At 33.8% G+C, this 20805-nt stretch overlaps 1 protein-coding gene across 1 annotated transcript; it reads left to right on the top strand.

Annotated features, from left to right (window-relative positions):
- The first annotated feature begins 1307 nt into the window (after positions 1 to 1307).
- Positions 1308 to 20393, top strand: LOC132742694 (extracellular serine/threonine protein kinase FAM20C-like). Its single transcript, XM_060731158.1, has 10 exons — positions 1308 to 1485; positions 4704 to 5231; positions 6542 to 6672; positions 7364 to 7442; positions 8264 to 8356; positions 13162 to 13274; positions 13461 to 13623; positions 14184 to 14311; positions 18345 to 18426; positions 18936 to 20393. Exons 1-10 carry the CDS (start codon positions 1466 to 1468, stop codon positions 19003 to 19005), a joined length of 1407 nt encoding a protein of 468 aa, XP_060587141.1. The 5' UTR covers positions 1308 to 1465; the 3' UTR covers positions 19006 to 20393.
- The last annotated feature ends 412 nt before the right edge of the window (positions 20394 to 20805 follow it).

The raw sequence follows: 20805 nt of genomic DNA, 5'->3' as shown, positions 1-20805 counted from the left end.
AGGATTCGAACATAACACAACTTTTGGTCTCCTGAAGAGTTTTTCAACATCTTTTTTACTCCATCTTTTACTATGTTTACCTTTCAGCCCTAATTGTTCTGGAATTTCATTCATTACACCCATAATCAGGAGATAATTTGGTTATCTGTTACTTGTCATTGTGGGAGGTCTATAAAAATCGGTACGACAAGATTTTCAAAATAGAACATGTCCTAAGCAAAACACGGCAGTTCATACATTCACCTTCAAAATAGCTAAATATACTTTTCAGTTTTCATCCGTTATCTGTTTCAATATCATATAACAAATGGATGTTTTATGTCAAATGCTTTCGATATGGTCTTTACTTTTAGTTCATTGATAAAGTTACTTTATAATTGCTACGTAGATTAAACTTAACGGCTTTGAATATGCAACTTAAATGTCAGAACTACTAGTATGTATACTAACCTACGGTGGCATAAAGGTGACATGTGTATGTTTTTATTTATCTCGTGCGCACGAGATACTATGTCGTGACCACTAGTTACTAAGTCGTGGCCACGAGATAGTTAAGTCGTGGGAACGAGATAAGTAAAAACACACATATCACCTTTGTGCCACCGTACTAACCTGTTAGGGCTTACAAAAATGATTGTTGAATCTAAATTTAACTTCAATCAAATTAATGACATATTAATTAAATAAAGACTTACTAGCCTTAGCGTATGCTCAAAAGCTCCGTATTGGCATAAATTATGACTGCAGTTAAAGCATCAAGGTTTGTGTAACAAATGTCGACTTTTAACTCGGCAATCTCCGTTAAGTTCGCGAATTCTTGAAGTCGCCCGAGGTGTTCCGATTTCCCAAGAAAGATTCAGATATTGACCAAACAACTTTTTATGGACGAGAATCGAACTATGTCGCCGAAATTTATGCATGAACGTTGTTCCTATACCATTTGAAAACGTGATTTGACTAACCAGTAAGATGTGTATACCTCCCGCCATCCGCCCCTTCTCAAATGTACGCAACTTTTCAATTAAGCTCTTCTAACGGTCATAGGATCAAGGCCGGTGCTTTGGGGAACTTCTACATTAAGTTATATCATAATAATGAACAGTCTTTTTGTGGGAAGGGCCAATATGATTAAACTAAACTAAACTAATACTTTTTTAAGCAAACGTAAATTTTGTTTCTACTAAACCTAAAACAGTATGACTCCACCAGCGTTTTGCATTATTATAAAGCAATGACTTTTTGTATAGTTCATAAATTTAACAACTTCAGTGCTTGGCCATATTTTTATTTTATTTTACTGTACATTATTATTCATATAATTTAGTCTTTAGTAATACTAATCTATAAATCTATAGCATATCATCTGTGCTTGAAATATAAATAAAGCTCGGGGTGAATACATTCGTGATCACAAGTGCAAGTAGATTCTCCGATAAACTCACGTTTTTGAGATTTATTTAGGAAAATGGCGGACACGTCCAGCACGTGAGTTTCAAATCTTTTTGTGTTAAGTATCTTTCACGTGTATCACGTGGTTTGTTGTTGTTGTTATTTTATTTATTCATTTTTATTTTGAAATGGTAAATGCAAAGTAATTTAGTTTGTATGCAACGATTCTTTGTAGCGTGTATTCATGCCTGCAATAATTGTAAGATCTTTTATTTATAATCATTCCAATAAAACCAACGCCTTTATTTAGCTTTCGACGTTTTGTCTTTTATTTTCAGAAAAAAATGACGTTAAACGATAAAAGTTAAGATCTGATTTCATTTTTCTCTGCGTTGATGATAATCACTTCTGTTACAAGTCTTAAAGACGCATTATGACCCATAATTGCTTTTATTTTTATTTCTCGAAAGCCTTTTATTTTTGTTGTACTTTTATAGCTTCCAAAAACTTACTTATTGAGCAATTACCTGAACCATCTTTTTCTTCTGTTACATACTGGCAGTTATAGTGAAATAATATTTTGTATGGAAGTCAAAATACCACTCAGTTTACATTTTGCTGCTTTTATGACAAATAAATTGAAATGAAGCACTTCTTTCTTAAAATAACAAGCAAATATATAACATCTCCAAAAAATTATATAAACGTTTATATATCGCACTCAAGTTTGTCATTTCAGATGAAGATAGAAATTACTCATTTCCGAGGCATAATGTGCCTTTAAATGCACCCGTGCTACAATTTTACCAAATGTGGTTTATTTGTACATGTATATATGATTTGATCAGAGTCCTATCTTTGTTATTATTCATAATAGGGTAGATATATATCCTAACGAAAAAATGTGGGGATAATGTAAGCATAATGTGAGCATAATGTGAGCATTATGCAACGATTTCATTGCGGGGTAAATCTTAAACATTCTTGCTGTAACATTGTGTATCTATATAAAGTTGTCATTGATCAGGGTGTAACAGATTTATCAACAATTACTCACGACTCGCATACGTTCTTTTTATTTTGAATGTTAGTTTATTTACATAGTTAATTGGAAAAATGTAGGAATCAATCTGTTTTTGTGTAAATCTACAATAAGGCCCATTCACAAAGACTGTGTCACCATATGGATGACAGCATCTGTATAAAAACAAATATGCTTAACATAATTGTATTTCTCTTGTATAAACCAGCACGAAAACTATTTTGCTGTCTAAGGTGATATATTTCCATTGATAAACATGATATATAAAACTAAGCCTATGATGAAGTATAGGTATTAATATATCAGATATTTGATCCATGACAATTTAAACCTCAGATAAACTCTGTTTTATGATATAAACTTACACCTTTCATTGAAAAAAAGGAAATCAATTCAGAATGATCAATCATCATATCAAATATAATTTATTCTCCAGTTTTAAATGCCATAATTTTCGTAACATATTTTTAAAAATAATTATTGACATACGTTCCCCAAATCTTTGAATAAATGGTTCCAATTTCTAAACTTTTGTCCGTTTGAGACATTATTCAGAAATAGTGTACTCATCAGGAATAAGAATATTACTGAAAATTTCACCGTGTTACGATTGGTCGAAACGCGGTCACATGGCCTTCGACCTCGATGAATATCACATACCATGTAATGAAATATTCGCCTCATAATCATACAATAATTGTTCTCAATATGATAAACTTATATAACTTGTGTTCTGTCGGTGATATTTGTTTAAAAATCACTAAATTTATCAATTCTTCTTTAATTTATGTTTACAAAATGCAATATTTTAAAAATAGATAGATATCTTAAATTTAATTATTATTTTAAAAGTGAAATATTGCGTTCTTATTTGTATAAGATACGCCTGATTGTAAACAAAAGTAAAATGTAAACATGTAATAAACTATATGCATAAAGCCACTTGTATCAAACATTCTACCCCGTCACTTAATAACATTTATCGAACTACAAAGAAGGTAAATGATGAATAGTTTAAATTAAGAGATACTTTAAGTTAATGTCTGAAAATAGCAGTTACTTCTATAAAAGGTGATATAAAAATACTCAGTATTAAAAGACTATGAAATGGATGTAATAATTCTAGTTCAGGACGTTTTGGTGAGTCTTTATACTAGAAAGTCAATTTAAACCATTTTCTATAATAATAATAATAATAATAATAATAATAATAATAATAATAATAATAATAATAATAATAATAATAATAATAATAATAAATAATAATAAATAAAAAAAAAAATAAAAAAATAATGATGATAATAATGTTGATGATGATGATACTACGTCGTGTTTAGTGCTGTGCTTTGTAAATAATTTGTAGATACAGTCAAACCCCGTGAACAAATGCCACCCTAGACAGTGTCAAGTAATGGCTTTAAAAGACGAGTGATCTTTTAACATTGGTCTTCATTTGCAAGGTTATCTTTATTCAGAGGTGATCTTTGTCACAGGTGTGACTATATATTGCAGCTTTCGGCACTTTTTGTCAAACACCATCTTTTACTTAATTTGCTAACTCAAGGGATGCATATTATTGCATATCTAAACATTTTATCTAAGTTAATGGTATCAGTACTTATATCAAACTAAGTGATTGTTTTGTAAAGCAGTTTGTTTTAATTTGAAATGAGGTTAGCCTTTGATGTGAGAAAAATTATTGTATAAGCAATACATCTGTTTCAATAATTTCAAAACATCTCATTTAAAACCGTTCATATCTAATTTCTGTACTCGTAGCGTATATATTTTCTTACCTTTGCGTATCTATCGATCTAACTGCTGAATGAAATCGTTTCCTAATCTAACAGATCTAATTATCACGCTAACATCTGTGACAGGGTGGGCATTGCAGCACTGTGTCACGTTCAGTCACTGTTTCTTATAGTACTCACCCACACTTAATGACAGGATATTATGCTAAGTATTGTTGTAATTCCATTGTTTTCGGGAATAATCCTTCTCAGTAATAAAATTCACTAGGCGCGTTAATCATATTGTACCTGAAAACATTAAGAATAAGATCAGGGTGATTACATTATATGTTAGTAAACTTTGATCTATTTCATTGCTCTTCGAGCTGTTGCTCTTCTAATAAGTATATGTTTATTTCTCTTTTATTTGTTGCTTTATGGCAAGTTGTTTGCTTCAAACTTTGAATCGTTTAATTAATTTCCAAAAAATAAACCTTATTTAACTCGTTAATTGTATAAGATATGTTTTGGTTATGTAGTGGGCTCGAACATTGGATCAGCATGAAACGGGTACAGAGGATTGGCAGGACGGTGGTCCTTGTAGCGCTCCCGATGATCATCCTCTTTACCTTGATCAACATGTATCTATTCACGTTCTTCCAACATGGCCACTCCGAGACGATGGTCATTCTCAACGAAAAAGTGTACAACAAAAATAGTGACTCTAGTTCAAAGAATATACCTTCACTCCGTGATAAATACAGCGGGAGAGATGAATCCGTGAATATTAATAAAGTAGATGACGCTGAACAAGAACTAAGAAAAAAGTCCGGAAAAGGAGACACGCAATCACGTGACAATAAAGATGCTGATTCATTGAAATATGACGTAGTCAAAATGGAGGATGAATCTATAGATAGAATGATTGAGAAATTCAAAATGGCCAATGACAAGTATTTTATCCCAAACTATTTTTGGAACAGCAGCCTTTATGATTTAACAAGACGCTTCGGTGCTACTGCAAGACGAAATGCCAAAACTTTATCTGGTTATAACCGTTTAAAAAAGTAAGTTAAATTTTTTGTAAGAACCCATTTTATATTCCGTTGACATCGTATCTTTAACCTTTTTCCAACTTTGTTTGATACGTAAGCAGAGTAAATAGAAATCAGTAACATTACGATTGTGATACTCAAACTTTAGATAGGTCTATTTACCAAACGTTCTGGTTACCAAGAAATATTCCTTTTTAAACCGCTAGAAACCTTAAATGGTTGCCAAGGTTTCACAGAAATATTCCTTAAACCGCTAGTCAAATGTCCGCATATGAAATGCCGACTGTCTAACAGACATATATATGAAGTACAAAGTGTAAGACATGTATATGAGAAGAACGCTAATACAGAGAGTCTATACCGGAAATAGGCTTAGAATTTGACTTCTTTGAAAATTGTCAACCCAACATTCCTGTTTTATATACTGTATCTTTGGTTCTCTCAATTTCATTTACATTGTATATATCCTAAACGTTTGTTTCTTGCTTTCAAATTTGTCTTGTAAAACTAGTGTAATGATATATAGACTCCATAGCATCTTGTTCCTATTTACAATTATACATTACTTATATTCGCCCTCTGTTTTATCATCATCACAGATGTTCTTGCACTTGTGACCATAAAGTGCCATTCATCGGTTGACATAAAACAGCCATTTTGAAGTTTCAATGATCGACGTCATATGAACACAAGCTGAAGATGTAACCTACATTTCAAATATAATATATAACATTTAAATTCTGTTTAAACCGGTGCGGGGAGGGGGTAACTTGCATGATTCAAACTTCTCCATGAACAATCTCAGTCGAACCAAATTTATTTTTTCAATTTTGTCATAATGGGCGACAGTTTCTTTCCTTACCACCATCTCATGTAATAAAGATTATCTTATTGAATTATAAGGGTATCTAATTAAAAGGGACACCACATATTTCTTTTACATTACGGGAGTGGAAATATTTTCCTAAATTTGTGTACCACTTGATATAGGTCTGAACCAATAACTGGTGTGGAAATTTTCAGAATATTCCGTCCCTCCCGTTTTTCCAGATTAATGATTTTAATGCGCAAAATGACCCCAGAATTGGAAAGCGTTGCAACGGTCTTAACTCAAATAGGGCTCAGAATCGCAATACCTATTGTACATTAAATTCTGAATATATTTCCATACTTAATATTATCTAAAGATTTTTCCATTTTAAGTGTTTCACTTGACCTCTTTAAAAAATCAAATCATATATTTTTAGGCGTTATGACGTCAGTGAAGCTCCTGTGTAAGATACAAAATAATATAATTTTTGATGATTATATCTTATTCACAGTTCTAGTGGTAAATTACCGGCGTGGAAGCTTTTTCACAGAAACATCCGCCAGTTTTCTCTGTACGACCCCGATGATTTAAACTTGTATAAAATGTTACTAGATATGGCAACCCTGCCCATAGTTGAAGCCGGTAAGTGATATATATTACTGATGTCTTATTAGAAAATTTACTGGTGGCGGTTGCGTAAGTAGATCACGGAAGTATTCACCAGAGCACAGTTCAGCTACCGCATCTTTCCTGGGCAGACTGTCTAGCAGTTTACCAGTACTTGTTGCATTCTATTTCACAAGGAACTGATAATTTCTGTACATGCCAGAGCAAAGGTACAGCTAGTACGAACAACCGTAGAAAATATTTCATGATTAATCAAAAGTGATCTGCACCGTCCGGAATTCGAACCGGGTCGCCCGATTGGCCAACGCTCTCAATATTCGTTGTCATAACATTGTGAATATTCTCCTTGTTATTTTGCTTTCTTTATAAGTAATCACTGTTTTTGATAATATTTTATAAGGCAATACTGAAAGAATTGAACAATCTATGAGCGTCATAGAAAAAATATCTGATTATGAAGCGCAAAATAAACGGTTTGTTCTAAGTCTAAAGAAAAAGACGTTTTAAAAACAAGATGGCGACAGGGGTGACTCACTAACAATGGTACCTTTATTTAAATTTCTCAAAATGAGAAACTGTTTAAGGATAACGTGATATTTATTCATGAGCCGACATCCGAGCAAAAAGCAGTGATCCCCCCAATCTGCCAAGGGAGGTAATCACTGAGAGGAGTTTGCAAAAAAGAATGTATCTACATATATTGCAGAGGAAAATACGGGAGGAACTCAGCTTAAAATCACAGTACGGTTTAGCAATGAAGGCAGAGCGGTTGTTAAGTTCATGAGGTTAGTTTATTTGTAAACTTTTGTAAGTGATACGTTATAAATACAATATGTGCGACATCGGCAACGAAAAATGTTAATGTGTCTAAACATTCAGATAAAAAACAGTACTCCTTGTATAGAAACATCAGGCTTGCATTAAGCATTAAATGGTATAAAGATACGGTCTTTTTACATTATTAAAACTGTTCTTGAAGACGTAAGCACGGCCATATGTATCTAAAAGTGCATACAATGTATGAACTGAATTCATGTATTGTAGTTAAGTACTCATTTATCTGGTTAAAGAGGCCTTCAGCTTTTATTTTTTTTTTTGTTGGGAAAACAATTCTGTGTTGTTCCAAACTAAGAATTTTAGTAATTTTATCTTGAAAAAGTGCGTCATATCACTATTATGCCTACTTCAAAACAACGTCACGAGAGTTATTTATAACACGGCAGTGACGTTCGTGTCTAAAAATAGAATGTCCCCGTCCGCTTTACTAATTTAAATATAGAGAGCGGACTGGTAAATAAGAGGTATGTAGGGGTTTTCTTATTGTTTATATATTTTATCACTGGCAAACATTTTCCACCTTAAATTTAATTTATTAACTATTTATCTAAAAATAACATACATGTATATTGAACCTTTCGAAAAGCTGAAGGCCGCTTTAAAGGCAAGCATTTCAATAATAACATAACTGTATTGCTTACTCAAAATAACTGGTCTAATCATTATTGTTCAAGTATTTATGTACACCGGGGACAATTATCACATTTATTCAGTATTTAAATATTGTTGAATTATTAACAATGCCGTTAATTATGAGAGGTGTTTACAGGTATCCTAGAGAAGTTGAGGCGGACGAGAATCGTTATATATTTGATGACATAGAAAGACATATTGCAGAGATTGCCGCCTTTCATCTGGACAAGTAAATTATTTGATCATATATTACTTATCACAAGCTGTTTACAGCATGTTTAAACCTACATGCCTCCAGATGAGCCAAATATATTTCAAGAAAATCCAACTTGAGATCTTTTTTAATGTACTATGATTTTAAGAAAAGCGTGTGGCGCCGTTATATGTCGCAACGCCGCTAAATGTCGCACTTGACGCTAAATGTCGCACCATTGCCGCTAAATGTCGCAACCGCCGCTAAAAGTCGCAAAATTGTCTACCGTTAAATGTCGCAACTGTGACGCTAAATGTCGCACGAATTTGCCTTACCGTTAAATGTCGCAGCACTACCGTTAAATGTCGCAAGATGAAATTCATGTTAAAATCATGATTTAAAGTAGTATTATATTACTTTTTAACGCTATCATAGTCATTTTTATTGTAATTGCAATTACACAAAAGTGTATTTGCTTTAATTGTTTACTTTTATGAACCTAAATATCGAGGTTTTGAGCTGCTATAAAATGTAATCTTGACGCTAGAAAGCGTATTCTAGAAAGATACAATTGATATTTAATTCTCAATAGAAAAGTATTTTTCCTTTGTCTCCCTTTTTCATTTATTACCCTGATTGACAACATCTTAAAGGTATTATGACATCGTCGCTATCAGAATTCGGTTTATTTGGTAATTTCATTGATTTAATAACCTTTTTTTCTGGCCAATACTAACAGTAATAAAGTCATACACGGGCGATTTATCAAACCGAGCCTGCAACATTTTCTATTTTGACGTTTTGGACTTTCTTTATGGGTTCTTTTTCTCTGTTTTATCCATGACTGATGTTCCTCAACACACCTCTGAACAGCTTATGCATTCAAGGAAAAATATAGAACTCAAATCAACTGACCCCTAATCTAAAGGACGAAGACCACGTTATCATCCTATCAAATACAAGAGGGCAATGATGGCCCTGAGGTCGCTCACCTGTATATAGCATCCACCCTCCCCCCGACAGGGCCAATTTTAACCCAAGGGCTTTTATTTGAACAAACTTGGTAGACACCCATAAGGAGATGTTTCATGCTAACCATCTAAGCTCTAACTCATTGGGTTTAAAAAAAAAGATTTTTTAAGTTTTTACTATACACATATAGTTAAAAACAATGACACCCCTGGGGCGGGGCCAGTTTTGACCCCAGGGCTTTTATTTTAACAATCTTTGTAGACACTTACTAGAAGATGTTAAATGCTTAATATCTAAACTCTAGCTATTTGGATTTTTTAAAAGAAGATTTTTAAGTTTTTGCTATACACATATAAGGAAAATCAATGACCCCCACGTGGGGCCAATTTTGACCCCAGTGCTTTTATTTGAACGAACTTTGTAGACACTCACTAGAAGATGTTTCATGCTTAATATCTAAACTCTAGCTTTTTGGGTTTTTTCAAAGAAGATTTTTTAAGTTTTTGCTATACACATATAAGGAAAATCAATGACCCACGGGGCGGCGGCCAATTTTGACCCCAGGGCTTTTATTTGAACAAACTTGGTAGACACCCATTAGAACATGTTTCATGCTAAATATCTTAGCTCTAGCTTTTTGAGTTCTTTAAAAGAAGATTTTTTAAGCTTTTACTATATGCATATAGGGAAAATCAATGACACCCTGGGGCGGGGCCAATTTTGACCCCGGGGCTTTTATTTGTACAAACTTGGTAGACACTCATTAGAAGATGTTTCATGCTAAATATCTTAGCTCTAGCTCTTTGGGTTCTTTAAAAGAAGATTTTTAAGTTTTTACTATATGCATATAGGGAAATCAATGACCCCCTGGGGCGGGGCCAATTTTGACCCCCAGGACTTTTATTTGAACAAACTTGGTAGACACTTACTAGAAGATGTTTCATGCCAAATATCTAAGCTCTAGCTCTAAGGGTTTTTTTAAAAAGAAGATATTTAAAGTTTTTTCTTTCGGTTGCCATGGCAACCAGAGTTCTGCATAGAATTAACTTCTTTGAACAATTTTTAAAGATGACCACCAAAGGAACATTCCTGTTAAGTTTGGATGAAATTGGCTTAGTGGTTTATGAGGAGATGTCATTTAAAGTAAAAGTTTACGGACAGACGGACGGACGACGGACGTACGCCGGACGAAAAGCGATCACAAATATTCACCCTGTCACTTTGTGACAGGTGAGCTAATAAAAACATCAGAAAAAAGGCTGTATAAGCAAATGTGTAAAAATCTATTATTTGCATCCTTGACATTAAATCACTGATTCTATCTCAATCAAAAGGAAGAATATCATGCAAGTTATCTTTCTACCAAATATGAAATACATTTGTCAATAAATAAAGAATGTATGTGCTAAAGTACAAAAATCTATTTATAGCACTTGTGACCTTGACCCACTGATCCCTACCTCAATCAAAAGACAATTACCATGCAAGTTATCTTCCTACCAAAATATGAAATATATTTGTCAATAAATAAAGGCTGTAAAATGTAAAATTCTATTTTTAGAACTGGTGACCTTGACCCAACTTAACACTAACTCCATCCAAAGGAGGAAACCTTAACTTTATATTCCTACCGAATATAAAATACGTCTGTCAATAGTATAATGTTAAAACACCTGTAAAATCTATTTTCGACATTGGTGACTTTGATCTTGACCCACATGACCCCTATCTAAACCCATAGGAAGAGGACCTCCCTTTGAATGTTTGTATTAAATATGAAATACATTAACTTAAAAATAAAGGCTTAATGAGCTAAAATGTTTCAAAAAATTTTCACACCAGTGACATTGACCTAAGAGACCCCTTACTCCACAAAAATAAGAGGACAATTATATAAGTATCCACCTACCAAATATGGAAGATATCATTAAATAAATTAAATTTTAGATAAATTCAACTTACCGGAATAGGTTCACCATACAAGGCCCTATTTCCAAAGTGAAAAAAGGGAAATATCTGGGAAAATGGATGGCACAGTTATAAACCTTGTCAATATCATGTTCTTTCTATCAATAAGTAAGTGTGGAAATTATGAAGCCATTAATATAGACAGAACTTAACATAAATCCAATTTGCCGGCTAAGGTTAAAGATATTCATCTTCAAACTGTTTAAAAGGGCAATAACTTGGTTAAAATGGAAACCATAATTATGTAACTTGCCTAAATCAAGTAAATTGCAAATTACGAGGTAGAACTTAAGAAAAATCCAGCTTCCCTTTTAGGTTAACCGCGTACGGACAGATAGACAGACGGACGGACGGACGGTTGAATTACTTTTGAATTAAGTTGAAGCCCGACTGCCAGCTTTTCAGCTAAGTTCAGCGTCCTAGAGGTAGAAGCGTTTTTTTATAATCATACATGTCCTTTTGCATGGCTTTACTGTATTTAAAATCGTTTCCATATTTATAATATATGTCACTAACTTTAAGCTTCTTGACTGCCGACATTAGGCTGTTAGATTGACAACTTACTTAAGGTTGAAAGACTGATATCGATAGACTGTTAGAATATCTGGCTGCCGCCTCAAAATGCTAGGCTGCCGACGTTAGTCTTCTAGGGCGTTAGGCAAACTCCTAAGGCCCAGGTCGTCAGCAACTTAGGCTTCCTCTTCCGACTGCGAGGCAATTTGCCTCCTCAGTCTACTAGGCCATCATTCTGCCATCTCAGGCAGCAAGGTCGTTAGGCTGTCTCTTCTGCCAATTTTACAGACATGATTATACAAAACTATTTATAGAACAATGCCAATTTTGCAGTTTCATACAAAAGGTAGACAATTGTATAATTGCATAAGATCAGCTAAAAATCGAACGCAAAACAATAAAGATGACAAATTGTAGCGCAGTTCCATATATAATAAAATCACTCGCTTTCAAACAGACATAATTCGTCTTGAGTAAGTAGATTTAATTGATATAATACAACAATAAAACTTGAGTTCAACATAAAATTACATCTTGCGACATTTAACGGTAGTGTTGCGACATTTAACAGTAAGGCAAATTCGTGCGACATTTAGCGTTACAGTTGCGACATTTAACGGTAGACAATTTTGCGACTTTTAGCGGCGGTTGCGACATTTAGCGGCAATGGTGCGACATTTAGCGTAAAGTGCGACATTTAGCGGCAATGGTGCGACATATAACGGCGCCACACAAAGCGAAAAGATTCAAGATTTAAGTAATCATTTACATGGAATTTATGCCTGATTTTTCAGTATTTATCACCATATTTCTACTGCGTGACTAACGCAATAACGGCTATCTTTGCTTATTTTCTTACCTCTGTTTGGTAATTTCCGTGAATCGTAAGTGCCATTTGCAATGTGTAAATTACTTTCTGTGTTGACTTTACAATATTTTACTTTAGAATACAATTTCAAAATTTTCATGAATTTTAGAATTAACCTGGAAGCATTCTGTTTTAATTCGCGAGTCTTATTTACAAATATTGTATGGTTCCTTTCAGTGTGAAGTAGTGTGGATTCAAACTTTATTTATCCTGATTACTAGTAAATTATTATCAAATGACGCCAGGGTAAATAAGTTCTACAGTCAATTTATTTGATTGTAAATCAGTTATTTTGATAATTGCTAACCAAGACTTACTTCACATGCAAAAATAGCTTCTACAAATGAACTCTTAACAGTACGGTACCAGATAAAAAACACGGTTCATGGTTTACTAAGTGCCACCTTATTTTCTATATATAATTCTAAAAAGACATTGTTGTCAGTCAAAACATTAATTTATTCCAGCAATTAGTATATGTTATTAAAAAGGTAATAAATTCATTTGAACTATGTTTCAGAATTTTGGGATTTTATCGAGTACCCCCAACCATCGGTAGATGGTTCAATATTACGGCCGACCTAGAGCCAATTCTACCGAAATCAATCGCAGATACCCTGTTTAAATCCCCAGGTATGTTTTATCTCGTATGTCAAAGTTAACTATCAATATTGTATAAAATTTCAGGATTTAATTTGTAATATTAATCTTCGTTCAAACTTTTATGTGACATAATATACATGTATATAACACGTGTTCATGAAATTAAATCTTTGGCATTCTCGGCTTAACTAGAAAACCATTTTCTTTAATTTACAGCCGGAAATTTGTGCTTCTTTGGTGAATGTGATTATTACTGTGATAGTGCGCATGCGTTTTGTGGACATCCGGATATGATTGAAGGTTCTGTACAGAGTTACCTCCCCTCTAGAAATATTGCAAAAAGAAGATCTTGGTATCAACCATGGAGACGGTCATACAGGTTTTATATAATTTATTTTCTTTTGTATTGGTAAATCTCTTTCACGGTTCTTTGTCCAAAATATATACGAGGGATAATCCAGAATTACTCAGATTTTGTTTATAATTCTGATAAATTTCACGTTTTCTTTAATAACTTCGTACCTGCGCAAAGTTTGATTTCTCGTTACTTTAATACAAAATATAATTGATTCAATGGCACCCAGTTCCATATATTTATATTTTCGTGCCCTGTTATAGTAACAAAAAGTTATTCACCACCAGTTTTTGCATTTATTGCCTTTTGCTGGTAAAGGCAGTTATAGTACTTTATTATTTTGTATAGAATTCAAAATACAACTTTGTTTACAGTTTGCTACTTCAATGACAAATAATTTCCTATTTGGTGCTACTTTTTTCATGTGATAAGCATCTAAAATGCTCTAAAACCATTCTTTGAACATTATAAAACTCATGTTTGACATTTCTAAAGAATTAAAAAAATATAGATAATGTGCCTTTAATTTACTTTTATTTTTGTTTTTGATTGGCAATTTAAGTATGGCATTTTTTCCTTTGTAGTAAATTTCATAAAGCATATTGGGAGGAGAATGACGATCTGTGTGACAGTATCCGACACGAATCACCGTTCAATAACGGCAAACTTTTACTGGATATGGTCGACTCTCACACCTTTGATTTTCTAACAGGTATTATAAAAATATACAATCATTTGAGCCGCGTCACGACAAAACCAACGTAATGCGTTTGCGACCAGCATGGATCCAGACCAGCCTGTGCATCGGCGCAGTCTGATCAGGATCCATGCTGTTCGCTTACCAACTCTATTACAAGTAGAGAAACTGATAGCGAACAGCATGGATCCTGATCAGACTGCGCGGATGCGCAGGCTGGTCTGGATCCATGCTGGTCGCAAACGCATTACGTTGTTTTTGTCGTGACGCGGCTCATTTGTTTTTTCACTGTTCGTTTTCTCTATAAAGTAACTTATATGAAGTGGTTGGCTGTTTTAGTAAAGGTAATTAATCTAGGAAAACTTGTTTACAATTTTCCAACAGTTGTATGACTGAAATATATTAAAACTGTCGTAAATTCAACGAAACAAACAAAATAATGAAGAAAAAAAACAACAACAACAACAAAAAAAAACAACAACAAAAAACAACAACTTAATGTTTACAACTGAGCGAAATCCTCCTATATCTTATTCATATTATTTCACAATTAATTAATTGCCATATTGATTGCTTATATATCAAGCAAAATGAAATATGCATATATTTAATACATGATGCGTTAATACAGGATTAAATTTAGTTTCATTGAACTATTCAAAAACTATATTTTACCTTATTACAATGCCACTATAAATGTTTTATTAGATTTAGAGTTCCAAGCTTGTAATGTTTAGCTACCATATCAATGGTTGTATAAATTAATAAATATTGTATATAGTCAATACTTAGAATTAACTGTATATAGTCAATACTTAGAATTAACTGGCCGTTCATAGTTATATCATCGATTAATCGAGATGTGACTTGTTAATATTAATATACAAACCATGTTGAACTTGGAGTAAGTATATAAACAGGAAATTAATGTATTGGGTCCTGATGTATCAATAATTTCTGTTTGATTGATGCCACATTTGCATTTGAACGTTCATATTACGACGTACAAGCTTTTTAAACCCATAACCTGCTCGATCCGGAAGTGCTCAGTCTTCCTCACGAGCCAGGTCAGCCGGCACATCCATACAGTGTGACCAGACCCCAAGGTTACAAAACCTTTTTGAGATCAAGCTCAAATCTCGGGATTTTCATAGGTCAATTCACATTTTATGCTTGTTTCTGACCAATCAAATATCAGAGATCTGAGTTTGAGATTAGAAAATTTCTTTATAACCTTGGCCCCAGGCTCTGTAATGTTGGCTTCCAACTTCAAATGTTCATTTTGATATCCCAAAAATTGATAATGGGCATGGCAAGAACTGAAAGGTTAACGAGTCCATTACACAGATTCTGCAGGTTAAGGGTTAAAATCTCTGATACTGGTTAAAATAGCAAAACTACAGGTCTGCAGTAATCTTATGAGTGGCGGCTTGGCCAAGTGGTTTAAGCATCGCTGGTTGTGTGGTTTCGGACCCTGTCAGGGGCAAGCAGTTGTTTCCTTGAGCAAGAAACTTTACTTTCATTGCAAAGTACTGGTTGGCTTAAGAGAACAAATTCGAGTGTGTTTCAATAAGCTTATAGCTTCTAACACAATCGACCTAAAATAAATTTGTATAAACTATACTAAATAAGCTTGTGCGAGATATTTCTCACGTTACATAATTCAGCGCTATTAATGGAAATATAACGCACGGAGGTTGAAGATCAAGTGTTTCAAAACACAGAGATACTCCCTATTATACACGGACAGATATAAATATATATATATATATACGAGGGTTGTTCAAAAAGTAATAGGACTGCAGCTCTACTGTTCACATTTTTAAATTTACGTTCAAAATTTTACATGAGACAAATATCGGAACATGTTCTCTATATACAGTGAAAAAATCAAAACAAAATGTAAACAAATGAAATTTCTGTGAAGTTTTCAAATGACAAGGGGTTCGAAACACGGCGCACGCTAACAATACAATAATTGACGTTCATGACGTCGTAAAATAAATCGAAATTGTATTCTAACACTCACGTGATTTTGTCACTATAGACAAAGAAGGACAAAAACTGGTGTTAAACGGACAATAAACACCGGTTAGGGACTACTTGAATATGCGCTGTTATGTTTTCACCCTCGATTGTATAGTTTACAAAGCATTTTAAAGCAACAATAAAAAACATTTTTATTTATATTTTCAGTTCTTAAAATGTTTTCTTTTCAAACCATACCGAAATAATATCTCACATACACTAACGCCACCTATTAGATCCATGTCAGTTAATAAATATTTTGACAAAACGGCGCCAACCGTAAGCAGCGTAATGACGTCATCCTAAGTAAACAACTCATTTATAAACAAGCTGACGTTATTTCATACATACAAGAATGATAAATGGGGCACTGATGTAAACACAATACGACGTAAGTTTTTATTGTTGAAAACTTGATAAATTACGTTTTTTTTTCTTATTATTTCTTTTGTTTAATAATTTCTATAACTTCGCAACAGTAGGGTGCGGAAATCGAACAGCGTTATACGAAAATCGGCACCGGAAGTTATTTCCGCTTGAAAAATAACATTAGTGATTTTCCTTATTTCATCGTGTTAGAATCGAAATAACATCGGCCTGAGAGGTGTATATCGGCTATTTAACACCGGTTTTGTCGTTTTGATGCGACAAAATTAACCACTCAGGCCTACGGCCTTCGTGGTCAATTCATACGCATCAAAACTCCAAACCGGTGTTAAATAGCCGATATACACCTCTCAGGCCGATGTTATTTCTTAAATAAGCGTCATTCTTTCTGAAAGTAGTCTCTAGGTGTATGAGTCATGTAACTTTTACTTTGCCCCATAAATGGAGATGAAGCAAGAAAAAAAGCGATCACATTCTCGTTCCACCGTTTCAAAAAAAAAAATTAAAAAAAATAAATGCCCGATAGCCAGCCATTCTCCTGGTTTTCTCGTGTTTTTTAGTAACCTTGGAACTCAATAGGACTGAAAATGTTAAAGCAAAAGCAATTTATTTTATTAATTTACTCATGTCATCGTATGTTTTTAAAACAATACGATTATATACAGAACAATAAAGATATTTCTCAATTGAAAAGTATCCTTTTCTACTTAGCACAGTCTATCGTTTATTAAAGCAAGTTTTCGGAAACACTACTAATTATTACCGTTAACTATTACATTAATTCATTGATTACGCGTATATTAAATACAAATACAGTTAAATACAATAAAATAGTGTTCATAACAAATGTCTTATTTACAATCCTTTGGTTAAAACTGAATAAGTAGACCCGTAGCAGATACAAACAACGATAAACAGTTCGCGTACCGTTTACCGTGGATTCTTTTGTAGCGCTTTTGCAATTGACGTCACTAACGTCCCGTCAATTTTCAACTTTCATCCTCGCCCTTTCTCGTAAGTGATCTTGTATTTGCAGTTTTTGAATTGCTTGTGCCAGCTGAAAACAGGTGTCCTGATAATTGTCCTCAGTTTATTTAATCATTTTGTGTGTATCTGAATGATTATAGTCAATCTGTTGGCAAAATTCAAAGATGGCACACATTTTCTGTTTGTTAACAAATGTCATATTTCTACAACAAACGCTATGACCGCTGCTGTTCAAAACTTAATAAATAGGCCATTTCATGTCCGAATGACGTCAAGTTTGGACATAATGTCACATAAATATATTTCAACGTATTGATGGAATACAGGGGAAAACAAATAGTAATTTATGAATAAATGAGAAGTAGAACTTAGCTCCAATAACTATATTTATGTGCTGCGCCGGGTGCGTGTTACCATGGTTATTCAATAGCAAAGGAAAAGCGCGTTTAGCACAATAGATTTAAAAACTTATGTTTGATTTGTAGAAAACATTTTACAATTGCTGTACATATGAAAATATTTTAAATTGAATGAAATTTGAATACACAAGACTCCCAGTCCTATTACTTTTTGAACAACCCTCGTATTATAACATTATGATAATGTCAGTCATGTACTCATGCATTAATTCTCTTTTGTTTTCTAGGAAATAAAGATCGCCATAGTTTTGCAACTTTTAAAGAATATGGAAATTATACGTTCCCTATAATGTATGATAACGGCCGAGGGTAAGTAAAACTTTTACAATAAAGCTGCGCTGAGTTATACAGAAGTCTGAAATAATCTAAACATTAATATTAAGTTTTGATGGAGCAATATTAATCTTTCAAATTGTTGTATTCAGAAACCAAGAATGGCTTGCATGTCCCGCGTTGAATTTATTTTCCATGTTTTTTCAGTGTTATCACCATATATCAGTACCCTTGTGGTTTTAATGTTTGAGGCATAAGCATTGCCCCGCTTGATTGTTTAAGACGATTGAATGTGTTTGAATTACTGGAGTATATACTTCTTTTTAAGCTCCAAGAGGTGAGGTGGTTTTGACCCCTGGTGTTGCTTTCAAGTTTGTAACACCGAAGATGGCCAAAATCATCTTTCAGTCCCAAACCGCCGGGACTGAAAGCCATAACCACCGGGCACTGAAAGCCCAAACCACCGGACACTTAAAGCCCTCGTAGAAATTCTGTTGACAACCATTTTGAAATCTTAATGTCATGTGATTTTTTTTTATTTGCAGATTCGGCCGACAAACCTATGACGCCATGTCTATCTTAGCACCTTTAAAAAATGTTGTGTGTGATTCGTAAATCGACATTGTTAAAATACCTGAAACTTTATATAGGTCCGGAGAGACTCAGTGCTTTGATGGAGAAAAACTTTAGAATCCGACCCCATAGCACCAGTGTTGATTAAACCCCATCTTAATGCACTTGATAGACGGTTAATAAAAATTCTGCAAATAGTGGCGGACTGTGTAGACAGATTTCCGGTTAAATCTGTAGTCATTTTCGACAGATTTTGAGATAGTCAATTTAAATTTTCTTTTGGTGGTCGGTGTATCTTTTATAGTTTTTTCTTAGAATGTTGATAAGCGGTCAAAGAATTCTGAACTGTAGAGGTAAACATTTTATGGAGAAGACACTGGTAATTTACGATGACAAACTATTGAATACAAAACAAAGGCTGTGATTTGACAGTGATTAAGGTGGCACTTCATTTTCACAAAAGTAAAGCAAATCGTTCCGAAATGTGTTAAAATGACAAACTTAGATAATCATTTGACAATCACGATTTTTTATTATGATAGACAGTAAATAAGAACATCGTTTGATAATTGAACACAACCAGTACCAGAGCAGACGACAAGACTCCAGAACTTGAGGGAAAGGGGGAGACTAGTCTGCAAGGGACTAAAAGGTTTCCCTAATTAAAAGATATCACAAGGCATAAAGACCGTGTGATTAGACTGCTCATCGTTATAGAAATAGTATTTCATTGATTGTTATGATCACGAATTTATCTACGAGAAAGGACGAGAAATGACGTGTAATGATACAATGTCACGGTTCAGATCTGTTCACTATATAGGGGAGAAAATGTGTAAGCGGCCGGATAGCTCAGTCGGTAGAGCCGCGTAACGGTATTCCGAAGGGCTCGGGTTCGAGTCCCGGTCAGGCTGCACATTTTTCTCACCCTGTGACATTTGGCGCCCAACGGGGGACCGTGAACGGGGGACCGTGACTGATATAGCTCAGAGTTTAATTTACATTGCTCTGTAACTCTGTGAAATTCGAGGTCGAATTTCAATATAGCAGGGGAGTATGTCACGGTTCAGAACTGTTCACTATATAGGGGAGAAGATTTGTAAGCGGCCGGATAGCTCAGTCGGTAGAGCCGCGGAACGGTATTCCGAAGGTCTCGGGTTCGAGTCCCGGTCAGGCTGCACATTTTTCTCACCCTGTGACACAATATGAGTAGATGATGATGCATGACACAGAGTTACAGAGCAATAAGTGCAGGAGTATTGTATAAAACATGTTTGGATATATGTGTGCTGTGTATTAGTTGTCCTATTATGTTACTTGTTGAAAATGAGATGTTTTAAGTGTCAGGTTCGCTCAGTTTCCATATATTAAGTCTTCCATATCACAGTGGCATCTTTCTCCATGGCAATATTAGTTATAAAAAACCCGTGCAGGTTTTTAACCGTATGATAAACCCCAATCTTTTTAGCAAAAAATGTATAAAAGGCTATAACCCCGTCAAAGTAAAATTTTAAAATTTACTTTTCTGTATTATTTTTTGTTTTAAAAAGATTTACCATTAAAAGAAGGGTTTCTGCTTTTCATTTGGGTAAGAAGTTCATATTTTATTACAAGAATCAATTAGAAAAATTTTATTTTTTTTATAACGGAAATTTTCGAAATGAATTCTTTAAAAGTTTGTAAAGGTTATATGACCCTATATAAAGGTTATTTTCAAACAACCCCCCCTTTACGAATGGGTATTATAAAAAAAGTTTTTTATATTTTGCACGATGGCAAAGAAAAAAGGCTTACAAAGTGCAGATTATAAGATGGAAAGAACGTTTTTGCAATTATTAAATA

The sequence above is a fragment of the Ruditapes philippinarum genome, unplaced genomic scaffold, assembly GCF_026571515.1.
Source record: "Ruditapes philippinarum isolate M1 unplaced genomic scaffold, ASM2657151v2 ctg15381_1_1_1_1, whole genome shotgun sequence".
Lineage (NCBI taxonomy): Eukaryota > Metazoa > Mollusca > Bivalvia > Venerida > Veneridae > Ruditapes > Ruditapes philippinarum.
The sequence above is the reverse complement of the archived record's forward strand: the minus strand, read 5'-3'. Positions and strand labels throughout refer to the sequence as shown.